The sequence below is a fragment of the Odontomachus brunneus genome, unplaced genomic scaffold (assembly GCF_010583005.1).
Source record: "Odontomachus brunneus isolate Ranch 3 - 2012 unplaced genomic scaffold, Obru_v1 Obru_scaffold_019, whole genome shotgun sequence".
NCBI classification, from domain to species: Eukaryota; Metazoa; Arthropoda; class Insecta; order Hymenoptera; family Formicidae; genus Odontomachus; species Odontomachus brunneus.
The window spans coordinates 2,742,887-2,755,679 of NW_022639469.1; the positions used below are offsets into that span (position 1 = coordinate 2,742,887).

At 33.4% G+C, this 12,793-nt stretch overlaps 3 protein-coding genes and 1 long non-coding RNA gene across 8 annotated transcripts; 3 read left to right on the forward strand and 1 right to left on the reverse strand.

Moving 5' to 3' along the window:
- The first annotated feature begins 450 nt into the window (after positions 1-450).
- Positions 451-1,789, forward strand: LOC116841917. The gene is made up of 3 exons (XR_004377638.1): positions 451-914; positions 1,030-1,071; positions 1,540-1,789. It is a non-coding gene; the product is annotated as an uncharacterized LOC116841917 (long non-coding RNA).
- LOC116841916 (very-long-chain (3R)-3-hydroxyacyl-CoA dehydratase 2) lies at positions 1,183-3,148 on the reverse strand. The gene is made up of 5 exons (XM_032810407.1): positions 2,655-3,148; positions 2,372-2,486; positions 1,782-2,017; positions 1,467-1,648; positions 1,183-1,376 (listed from the first exon to the last, which is right to left on the reverse strand). The coding sequence occupies exons 1-5, from the start codon at positions 2,732-2,734 to the stop codon at positions 1,294-1,296; spliced, it is 696 nt and encodes a 231-aa protein (XP_032666298.1). The 5' UTR covers positions 2,735-3,148; the 3' UTR covers positions 1,183-1,293.
- A 2,626-nt stretch (positions 3,149-5,774) lies between these two features.
- Positions 5,775-7,545, forward strand: LOC116841918 (mitochondrial ribonuclease P protein 1 homolog). Its single transcript, XM_032810408.1, has 3 exons — positions 5,775-6,369; positions 6,444-7,014; positions 7,086-7,545. The coding sequence occupies exons 1-3, from the start codon at positions 5,999-6,001 to the stop codon at positions 7,455-7,457; spliced, it is 1,314 nt and encodes a 437-aa protein (XP_032666299.1). The 5' UTR covers positions 5,775-5,998; the 3' UTR covers positions 7,458-7,545.
- Positions 7,546-8,549: 1,004 nt separating this feature from the next.
- Positions 8,550-12,134, forward strand: LOC116841932 (F-box/LRR-repeat protein 4-like). Of its 5 annotated transcripts, none has more exons than XM_032810444.1 (9): positions 8,585-8,680; positions 8,865-9,066; positions 9,284-9,531; positions 9,682-9,775; positions 9,868-10,324; positions 10,407-10,659; positions 10,734-11,094; positions 11,184-11,511; positions 11,612-12,134. In XM_032810444.1, exons 2-9 carry the CDS (start codon positions 8,970-8,972, stop codon positions 11,940-11,942), a joined length of 2,169 nt encoding a protein of 722 aa, XP_032666335.1. In that variant the 5' UTR covers positions 8,585-8,680; positions 8,865-8,969; the 3' UTR covers positions 11,943-12,134. The 5 variants fall into 5 exon arrangements, with proteins under 5 accessions (XP_032666334.1, XP_032666336.1, XP_032666335.1 ...); XM_032810446.1 differs by having other exon boundaries at positions 8,599-8,680; positions 8,865-8,963; XM_032810443.1 differs by having other exon boundaries at positions 8,550-9,066.
- Positions 12,135-12,793: the final 659 nt, after the last annotated feature.

Sequence of the window (12,793 nt, forward strand, 5' to 3'; positions counted from 1 at the left end):
CTGTTTACTTCCAATGTAGACGTCCCTTAAGATGTACTGTAAAAATGGACCAATTACAATCGAGTATTCACAAAAATGGCGATCTTACATTCGACGATCTCAAAGTGATTGGTCAATTCTTAAAGGGACGTCTACATTGGAAGTAAACAGTAAGAAGTAGGAAATAAGAATAAGAAATTGACCAATCATAGTTGATTATTCTTCTCACATTCGACTGTGGTTGGTCAATTTCTTACTATTACTTCCTACTTCTTGCTATTTACTTCCAATGTAGACGTCCCTTTAAGCTGATGGCACATTGAAAAACTTAAGCAATAAGACGTAAGCAGTAAGCAAATTGACCAATCACAGTCATTGATTCTTCTTACGGTTCAAAAATCAACGACTGTGATTGGTCAATTTGCTTACTTCTACGTTTTACTACTTAAGTTTTTCTGTGTGCCACGGCCCTTACGGTACGCTTCGTACTGTTATGTCAATTCGTGTTCGGCGCCCCTTAATTCTGACAAAGAGAAATGCGATGGATTCAATTCTGTTGAAATAACCAGCTGGTTAAGTTAACCAAAGTTGGTAGAAACGGATATAATACGTATTAATATTTATTAAATGTAATTATAGTTTAGAGTCCTCACCTCCGATTTGACTAAAATTCAACAATATTTTGTATTTTCAATAGAAATCTAATATGAAAATTAAATGTTAGTATTAAAATCGTTGTACTGCCCCGTAAAACGAGATATTAATTGTTAACGAGTATGACAGATTATGAAATCTGTCAGCGACACATAGCGACAAAATGTAGCGATATCACATACTTCATGGCCATATACGCATGCAAAAAATGCGCGAATTTGTCGAGTACGAAAGGTCCAAAGGGCGAAGCCGTTAAAAAACAAATTATAATAAAAACAGAAGTATGTAAATCTTACATAACATGTAAAATACATGCTATGCTTTTAAGTATGATTTATAATACGTTCTATTTTACTTAAGAGTTTTGTTAATTTTTTCAATATCCATTATTTTCAGTTGTGTATGATTGGCCACACATAAAAGGGATAAGTTCTCCAGGTAAAAAATATAAAGAATTATTTTTGGTATATTATAAATTTATTTAGTAAGGCGAAAATTTAATAAAACAATATTTACCATTGAAATCCATTGTTACAAATGTATAACAAAATATTTTATATATATATATATATATATATATATATATATATTTTTTTAGCATATTTTTAATGTTATTAGTTTATTAAGATATTGGAGAAAAATAAATAATAAATTTACATGCTAATCGGTTTTTTTCACTGCAGCATTGGAGTTTAACATTTTACGTCTTTGCGCGAACATATGCATATAAAGCTTAGGGAAAACTGCAAAAATTATAGTGTATAATTAATAAGTAATATTAATAATTTAACAATTTTTCCATATATATATATATATATATTTGGGATACTTACGTGGAATGTATAATAACATAATTCCTATCAGCACATATAAATAGCTAAAAGTAAAATTCCATGTGTTTGGCAGAACATAACTCCACGCATGAGGATAAGTACTGGCATATCTTACAGCAGCATAGAAACACAATAATTCACCAGTTACACCGATCGGATATAATATGATAAATGTGGTATATCTAAAACATTTTTAGATTCTCATTAATATAATTTTGTATAGTTAAAGTTAAGTTAAAGTTAGAATATCATAAAGTTTGTTTAGAATTGCAATTTGTACAAAATGTTTTTAATCATAATAAAAATATATATTACCTCAGCCATATCATTATGTGTGGTACAATAGCAAAGAGATTCAGAAAGTAATAGAAATATCTAATTACTTCTGTGATGGACCATGCTATGAGAAGCAATGGAAGTCCTGGAGATGCAGCAGCATATGTATAAGGAGTAGCTAAAATGACTCCAACTACAACCATAACACGACTCAAAACCTGGAATGTTGTGATTATGACATTTGATGGTACCAATCCAATTGTTGTATGTATTACCTGAAAAGAAAAAAATTTTATAATAAATAAGTTATAAAAAATATTACTAATTTATTTTGCTAAACAGACAGATACAAAATGAAAACTAATATAATTTCTAAACTATTAAGAAATTACATATTATTTAAGTATACTTTTCAATAAATTTCATTTAAAAAAAAAGATCAAAAATTAATTCTTTTAAATTTAACAATTTCAAGTTTTTTAGTTATATACTTTTTTTAAATCTTTTACGAAAAGATTATAAAAAGTTATCAACTCCAAAAATTTCAATGAAAACTTCTATTAATTTTTAGTTATATTTAATTTTCTTATATTAAAACTTAATAATATAATTGATCTTATTATAAATACTTCTAAAACAGCTGCATTCTGGAAAACAACTACAGACAGTTCTGCTTTATTCCATAAGGTATTATTTAAAGGATTGATATAATATTGTATAACCTGATACAATATATAACTCCATCTGAAATAAAAAAGAATTTTATATTCAAGAATATTTTAAAAGGATATTTATATCAGGAGGAAAAAATATTTCTCATACAGGATGTCTATAAAATGCAGACTATCTTAAAAAGAGCAATGACTTAACATGTTTGTCATTCTGAAAATATGACAGGCGAAATTAACTTACCCCAGAGTTTGTATAAAATTATATAATGCCAAATAAAGTTTTCCAAAAATACCAGGTTTTTTGGATTTTGTTCCGATCATATTTACATGAATATCTTTTAACGAAGTTTCAAAGACTCACGACTTACGACGTGGCAATGAGTGGTAATATTAACTCAAAGTGACTATCAGGAATGAGTTATAAATATACATGTTCATTTATAATGTAAACCTATGTGTAAGCAATCTTCTCACTTAATTATTAATCAGTAACGAAAGTATAATGAAATATTTTTTATCGTGCAATCGAACGATACTAGGCCGCGTTCCGTGTCATGTATATATGCGCGCACTTATCTATAGTTTATGTTATGGGCCGTGGCAGAATGCCAGGCAACAGGCAACGGGCGCGTTCAACGAAAAAAGCGCTCAATGAGCAATCAGCGATTATTGGCTGCGTTCAGCAGAACTCAGCGCTTTGTAAACGGTTTAATGATACATTGCAACAGTTTAGCTGTTCTGCTGAACGCTCTTTGGGGGCATGTCAGCGCTATATATAAATATATAAGTATATAAATATATATATATATATATATATATATATATATATATATATATATATTATATATATATTATATATATATATATTGTGCTTCTATAAAATTGAAGACATCCATCTTGCTCAAAACGTTGTGCTTATGGCTGCGTTCGGAAACATCACTCGAGTACTCTCCCTCTCTTTTGATCTCACTCTTGTATTTTGCTCACTCCAACGTCTATCGTCTAGTAGTGCGCACATAAAGCCCATTCTACAATTGCGTAAGCGTAGTCGTGAACGTAAAATCAACCAATCCGAATGTTTCATTGATTGCTTTACTCTGATTGGTGTCGTAATCACTTACACCACTTACATCCCCATTCACGCAATTGTAGAATGGGCTTGAGAGTCAACCAATCCGAATGTTTTATTTACTGATTGCTTTATTCTGATTGGTTGTCGTATCACATCCCACTTACACCACGTTCACGCAATTGTAGAATGGGCTTGAGAGTCAACCAATCCGAATGTTTTATTTACTGATTGCTTTATTCTGATTGGTTGTCGTATCACATCCCACTTACACCACGTTCACGCAATTGTAGAATGGGCTTAATGGGAATTTACGTTAAATCGAGTACGAGTTAGTTCCATTAGGGTCGAAAAATGTAATAGGCATAACCATCTAGTATCTTCATGGTTCAAGACAATTCAATACTGCTTTCCGATGCTAGAGTAGAGCAATGTTATAGCGTGTTCGACTGGCCCTGGGTTAATCGCTCCGAGAGCGATTAATGACGTCATAAGTCTCTACTAGCCAATCATAAAGCTTATCAGTACTTGTTCGACCAATAAACATAGGCTGAATAACCCAGAATGGATTAACCCAGGGCTACTATTCCGTTCCCGCGTACCGACAGTTGTCGAATCGGTAGGCGTCGTTGCGCAGCTTTTTTATACCGTGGAAAAATTGCGCAACGACGCCTACCGATCCGACAACTGTCGGAACTACGGTAACGGAATACCAGCCCTGAGCCAGTCGAACATGCTATAACTTACAGTCGGAAATAGTGCTGCTTGTAATCATGCGATTGGCTGTTTGCAACTCTTGCACCATTAATGCTTCTGATTGGCTGTCGCAATAAGAATTGCGTCTGCTTGCGATTGGCTTGCAACTAATATAGAACGACTTTTAAATAATCTTAATATCGACGATGTATACCCTTACGAAAAAGGTACGAAAAAACCCTCAATTTTGGGTGTTAACAAATTTAGGTGTTTATCCCCAGTTTTTGGGTTTTTACACTCAAAATTGAAGATTTTTTCGTAAGGATATAAACAATGGTATATTAAGCTGGTGTAATACTCATCAAGAAGACGTATTGTATCGATTGAATGCGTCGTCATTAATATGCATTGTCAATATTAAGATTATTTAATAGAAAGTTACTATTTAGTACACGTATCAAGTGCACGATGTAAACCAGGGACCGATTCTCTAACTAGTAGCGTATACGTAAGCTTTACTGCGCAGCTATTTTATGGTATGATTAAACCTGCGCAGTAAAATTTACGTATACACAACTAGTTAGAGAATCAAGCCCCAGGGCTATAGGCCCCCCACTTCTAGGCTGATTTTCATAGGTCGGTATTCATAGCCGAATCTTATATCTAAGATCTTATATCTAAAGTAATGTCTTAAGATGTCATGAACCAATCACAGGCCGGTATTCATAATTAGATCTTATATTTAACATCATCTTAAGTACTGTCTTATGGCTCCTGCACACAGGACGCGGTAATGCTTGCCGCGCGGCAGAAGTTCGCGCGACAGCCAATCAATATGCTGCTTTCCGTAATAACCTTATAGCTCTTACGGAAAAACAACATATTGATTGGCTGTAGCGCGGACTTCCGCCACGTGGCAAGCATTACCGCGTCCTGTGTGCAGGAGCCATTAAGATGTCATGAACCAATCACAGAGCTGTATTCGTATCTTAAGACATTAAGCCAATGGTACACGGTGCTTGTTTTTGTGTTGGATTGCTTGCTGGATGTAAATACTCTGTTTTGATTGGTGCATTTCAATCCATCTTCAGAAATATACCAATCAAAATAGAGTATTTACATCCAGCAAGCAATCCAGCATGAAAACAAGCACCGTGTGTTGCTGGCTTAAGATTCGACTATGCTTGGTTTACATCGTGCACTTGATACACGTACTAAATAGTAACTTTCTATTAGATAATCTTAATATCGACAATGCATATCACAGCGACGCATTCTATCAATACAATATGTTTTGTTGATGAGTATTATACCAGCTTAATATACCGTTGTTTATATATATCGATATTAAGATTATCTAATAGAAAGTTACTATTTAGTACGCGTATCAAGTGCATGATGTAAACCAGGCCATAAATACCGAGTTATGAATACCGGCCCTAGTATTATGCAGGATTCACACCGCGTCCAATGTCCGATATACGACGTCCGATATCCAATAGGAGAACAGATTCCTGTAGAGGATTCAATTCTCCATTGGAAAGCTATTCTTTTCTTGAATATCGGATGTCGTACGTCGGACATCGACGCAATGTGAATCCTGCATTAGAGTGAGTGGGGAATCTGAACGCAGTCCAGGTCAAAAACAGTCGTACAGAAAAAGAGAGAGTTTCTATTCTACATAATTTGCGTTTGAGTACACATTTGATTATTATCGACATAGTTATCAACATATTTTAGGTTAATGTTATAGTCATATTATTCTATTGACATTAACATTAACAGTAATAATTGCTATTAAGAAAAATTATACTTGTAAAATGTCTAGTTACATGAAAAGATGTCTGTTGAACTGTGTAAAAAATAATAAATTTTTCATACAAGCGATTTGTAATAGGACTACAGTATGTAGTAATGCACACTGCACAAATATTTCATGGTTTTGGAATAATACTAGCAAACGATTTTATTGTCAAGTTGCAACTCAGAACGTAAATATCCCGATGGACCGAAGAAACGAAGAACAGCGAAAACTCGATGAATTTATATCTAATCCTGACAACAAAAAAATCTTTCAAGTATTAGAATTAGAAATAGACGTTATGCGACATAATGCTGAAAAAGTTCCAACAAATGTTGAACCGAAAGCATGGTTGGAACTGTTACATATGCAGAGTAAATCGCAAAGAAAGTAAGTGTTTATTTTCATAAAATATATCTTTAAATGGTTCTTTATTATATTATGTGTTTTGTGACACTGCATAGGAAGTTTCTTCATTACTTATTTATTAATGAGAAAATGGACGAGACGAAGAAGGCAAAGGCAGCGCAAAAAAAGGCTGAAAGGCTAATCAAATTAGCAGAAGAGAAACAGGCAGAAGATACTGGTGAAATTAAATATGGTCTTACAAATAATACAATGTTTATGCGTATATATCCACATACTATCAGTCATTACTATAATTCTAAATTAATCTGGAACATGATGTTTGAACCTAAAATTGTGTTTGATTGTGGCTATGAGGATTATATGAACAGAAGGGAAAATCACAATTGCGCAAAGCAATTGACTTTGGCCTTTTCTGTTAATCGTAACCATAATAATCCTATGTCTCTTAATTTTTGTAATCTAAAGAAAGAAAGTTTACTTAGTCATTACTTCCAACGCTTCATGCCAAATTTATTTGATCAAGATTTCCCAGCTATTGTGACATCTCAGTCTTACTTGGATTTATTTCCAAAGGATCAATTAGTATATCTGACTCCACACTGTAAAACAGATTTAGTTGAATATGATCCTGACATGGTATATATCATAGGGGCAATGGTAGATAAGGTAAGTTTTTCAAATGTTACATATTATTAATCCATAATATTTATTATATTCAGTTGTTTCTTTGTTTACAGGTAAATCCAAGACCTTTATCTTTAGCAAAGGCGAAAAAAGAAGGTCTTCGTATGGCAAAACTACCTATAGAGAAATATCTTGATTGGGGTCGTAGTTCAACAAAAAGTTTTACACTCAATCAGATGCTTTGTATAATGTTAGACTTGAAGTACACAAGAAGTTGGGAGCAAGCATTCCAACATGTGCCAACTAGAAAGTTAAAACAGTCCAGAGAACAAATGTTACAGAAAAAATTAAATAATACGTCAAAGTTACTCGAAAAAATGGAAAAAATTTCCAATAATAAAAAATCAGAAAAAATGGAAAAAATTTCCAATAATGAAAATTCAAACTTCAACGGAACCGTTCACAACAAACTTCACATTTCCTAGTAGGAAGAGAAGATAATTGTGCAAGATAGAAAATATTTGTTAACGTATAAAAAATATATGAAAAAATATATTCAATTACAATGCAAAATTTTGAATTTTTTTGCTCCTTTTATTCATTTTTATACTAAAGTTTAAGTTCATTTTACAGAGACAAAAAAATGACAGTTTATACGTTATATAAATAGAAGTTGCGTGAGTATGTATAATATATTATTTTATTTATTTTTTTAATTTATAATTATTAATTATATTTAAATTATATACTAAAGTTGCATTCCAAAATGTTCTTTTTGAGGAAAATTTTACTCAATACCTATAGTTCGTAAAGGTCGTTCTATATTAGTTGCAAGCCGATCGCAAGCAGCGCAATTCTTATTGCGACAGCCAATCAGAAACATCAATGGTGCTATTGATGCTTCTGTTTGGTTGTCGCAACAAGAGTTGCAATCAACTTGCAACTAATAGCATGTAAGACTGGCTCTGGGTTAACCCACTCTGGGTCATTCAGTCTATGTTTATTGGTCGAACAATACTTATAAGCTTTATGATTGGCTAGTAGAGACTTATGACGTCATTAATCGCTCTCGGAGCGATTAACCCAGAGCCAGTCGAATACTCTCTCTTTCTCTCAATATGGCTTCAGGCAACCAAAAGGCGTACCCCCAACACCACTCAACGTAAGCCAGTCGAATACGCTATTAGGCCATGGCCCTTAAGCCCATTCTATAATTGCGTAAGTGTAGTCGTGAACGTAAGAGTCAACCAATTCAAATATTTTATTCACTGATTGCTTTACTTTGATTGGTTGTCATAATCACTTACAACCACTCACACCACGTTCACGCAATTGTAGAATGGACTTTATTCTTGAAATAGTTGCGTATACATAAGTTTTACTGCACAGGTTTAATCATACCATAAAATAGCTGCGCAGTGAAAATTACGTTATGCAAAAATTTCAAGAATAGGGGCTCTGTTCTTTGTAGCTGCACTGCTGAACTAGTGCAATAAGTTAGAGTGAGAAAACGTATATTTGTCTCACTTCAATATATTTCACCAGTTCAGCAATGCAGCTACAAAGAATAGGGCCCTTATTCTTGAAATTTTTGCGTATATGTAATTTTCATTACGCAGCTATTTTATAGTATGATTAAACCTACGCAGTAAAACTTACTATACGCAACTATTTCAAGAATAGAGGCCCAGATATCTTCTTTTTCGCAGTATGATTCAGTAGAAATCGTGGTGGAGCGCAAGAAAGAGTTAGAGCACGTTCGGAAACTCCACCCGGATACACCCGCTGTGTTCGAATGAGAAAGATATATCAGTGCGATAAAGTGAGAGGGAAAGCACCCGAGTGGAGTTTCCGAGCGCGTCCCCGACGAATAATAATATTATTTGCATCAGCCATTTTTCTTTCTAAATAATACAACATACACCGGCCGTCCGATAACTCCAGTCGATAGCGAGCTCTTCGGAACCAGTCCCACATATCCATCATACGATGTGAGCATGGAGCGTTTTCGAACAGACCCAAGAATGAGAACAATTGTTATTTTTGACGGGAAAGCCATTGTTTTGTTTGAATCATTTATCATTTTTATATGTCGTATGTTTTATAACCTCAATAAACAACGTAATATTGTATAATTATCACATTTATTACTAATATTGCAGCTATATTATTGTGATGCAACAATATAATATATATTAGATATTCATATATGTATACAAATACATATATATATATGTGTGTGTGTGTGTGTGTGTGTGTGTATGTGTATGTGTGTGTAAATAATATATGAACAATTATCATTTTTTAACAGACTATATTTTCCCCTTAAATGACATGATATCTCATGACGAGACTAAACTTGAGGTAGTACCCATCAACGAAGAAGCAACCACTGGAAAGAAGGAATCTATTGTCTTCATTGAACAGTTCGTCAAAGATGTTTGTGACTTTAGTTCTCAGTATGGCAGCAACATCAGCATATCTTACACTGCTTATAACATAGCTGGTAATCCCAGTAAATTTCCAGACTATGGAGATTTTCCACAAGCATTTGTTATGGTATGTTTTGTGATTCTACTATTTATTTTTGCTTTGTTTACAATTATACAACTATTTTGTTATTTCATCAGTTTAATTTAATGTTATAAGTTTAATTAAATGAACAAATCTGGTATTTTCTTTTAACTTTTTTGCTTAATATATTTTTAGAGAACTTATGGGCCATGGTGGGACAAAGCACCTTCAAAATTGATAGATTATATGCCACAGAATAATGAAGATATTGTGAGTCAAGATTATATCGGTATGCAATGTTGAGAGCAATAGATAAGAACTTTCGTAAGGAAAGAAGTCCTTTGTTAAGATTATAATAATAACTATTGTTCTAATTTCAAGATGTTGAATATTACCAAGAAGTATATCCGATAAAGGTCTCTGTGTATGAGACATACAATCCTGGGAGTGTAATTGCAATCTGGGCGCAAGACTGTAATGGGCAGTGGTTTCAGTTATGGAATGGACCACCTCAGGTTGTCCCTCATAAACCACGAATATTTTCCCCACGTTTACAACTGTGCAACTTCAAGACTAAAATGCTGAGACTGGAGTTTAACCATAGCCTATTAGATTACTACACAGAATTAGATGCTGTGTTATTAATTGGTACATCTGAATTGATCATTCCTAACGATCGACAGCATAATCAGAACTTAAGCAATCTATTGCAAGAACTGAGTTGCATTGATCCACACAATGAGGATGTTCATAATTTAACACCAGATTATTCAAACGCAAACCAGGATTTAGCTATCCTGAAGAAAACGTTGCATACACATTGTACAATGTATAAAAGGTACCAATATAATAATAATTGATGTATAATATTAAACTTATTCATTTGCACGATAATGACAAAATGTAATGTTTGTTTAAAGCAAAATAATAGAAAATTTCCCCAAGAGCAAGCTAATATCAAAGTTAGGACAACATTACCGCTGCGTACCGCCAGTTGAGGAGGCATTCAACAGCCTGCAACAATTTTTACAGGAAGAATTTCCGAAGCTTATAAAAGATATTTATCTCTCTTCATCGACCTCTTTGTACGGATCGAAATTGTCGTCTAATAAAAGTTCATCAACTTTGAATGAGACCGAGGAACCACCATGCGGCAGTTTTTCTGCACTTCCTGTAAAGTATATACTAAGAGATTCATCTTTCGTAGTTGATAACACTTAATGTGATTTATTTTGTAAATTTTGCAGGATGAAACGGTGCTAAAAATACTGAAAAATTTAGATTTGACATCACTGTGTCGCTTGTGCAGAGTAAACAAGCATTTTAACAATATAGCACGGGATGCTTTGCTCTACACATGTTTGAACTTGAAGCCGTACTGGCACTGCCTCGACACAGAAGCATTGAACAATTTGGCACCTAGATGTCAATATTTACGACAATTAGACCTCTCATGGTGCGGCAACTACAATATGTTTAAGTATCAAAATATCGTGAACTTTCTCAACACATGCGGCAGTCTCTTGACGCACTTACGGTTAAATTGCTGCCATATTGTTAACGATATCGTTATCTTCGAAGTGTCAAAGATATGTAAAAATTTAAAAGGTACGTGAAAATTCGCTACGATCTCTAACTTACTATATAATGATTTCTGTAATACAAACATATTTGTAATATTAGCATATCTGTTTCAGAATTATGCTTACGTAATTGCGTGGGAGTAACAAACGAAGGTTTTTCAAAGCTCGAGAATCTGGAGTTCCTGGAGCGTTTAGAGCTTTATAGAACAGCTATAGAAACTCCGACATTATGTTCGATATTGCGAAGGAACCCTCGAATGCGGCACTTGAATGTAGCGGGAATGCACGAGCGTTTAAACGTGGATGAGATCGCGGTGGAGTTGGGAAATTCGTGTCCGTATTTGGAAAGCGTGGATTTTTGGAAAGCACAAACTTTTACACCGCATGGTCTTCGTGCTCTCGCTCGTTGTAAGAATCTGCGGGAAGTGGATTTTGGCTGGTGGTATGCATCAACGATCATGATAGGAAAAATATAATAAATATTATAAATTATAAAATATTATGGACAATATATATGGTAATGTGGAATTTCTGCTTTACAGTGGTGGTATGGGTGCTCCTGGAGATTCTTTACGCACATTGTTATCTTCCTGCCAACACTTAGAAAAGGTCTTTCTGGCCGCTCTTCGAGGACTCACGGATCGCGACTTGGAACCTTTGTTGCTGTGTCAACACTTGCAACAATTAGACCTATTGGGTGCTCGATCTCTAACGCCAGATATATGTTACGGTTTCTTATTGTGTTGCCCTAAACTGGAGATGATCGACCTGAGTTTCTGCGAAAGTATCAGCGATTCCAAGATCCACGAATGGCGGCAACAATATCCGCATGTGTCTATTAAAAGAAGTTTTCAAGCGATTGAACCGATTTAAAATAGAAAAATTAGTTACACAAATCAGCAGCATTTGAAACAGTTTCAAAGATCAAATTTAAATAAGTGGGACTAAAATGTGATACCATAATAAGACTTGTGTACTGTAATTAGAGTAACAAATTTGCCTTTTGACATACATTGATTGTATCATGTGATAAATACATTACATATAGCATTGTATTAATAGGTATACCAAAAAACAATAAATTCTTTTCTAAGTTTTATATACATATATATATATATATATATATATATATATATATATATATATATATATATATATATATATATATAGAGAGAGAGAGAGAGAAGTTGTATTTATGCATTTCAAACTAACTAAAAATATTTTTTAAATAGAAGAAATTAGCAGTTTACAAAAATTTATATAAATCTATTTATCATTTACACATAGGTATAAATTTATTTAAAAATTAAGCTTTCTTTTAATATTTCCACTGTACAGTATTGTGATATACTTCATCTTTATTTATAATTTACTTTCATAATAATTCTTTGTTTTATTGATTCTTTTATAAATTTGAATAGTTTGCTTTTGTGTGCTTTTTAATTTTTTTTTCACTAAATTCATTTAAATCCGCCTTTTACAAACACATTACAATAGCCGCTCTCCCCTCTCTTTCTCTCTGTTATAATACCATTATTATATATTTTACAGAGACTAATCCTGATTAATCCATGGAAACTGACAAGTTTGTCTCTTTCAATTGCACTACGCTACACTTCCTGCACTGCTTGAAACAAGATAGATATATATTTAAGACTCTATGGTGAGGAGTGGGAAAGAGAAAAATTAGAAGGAAGTGCCGGAAGTGCACGACTCAAAAGAAC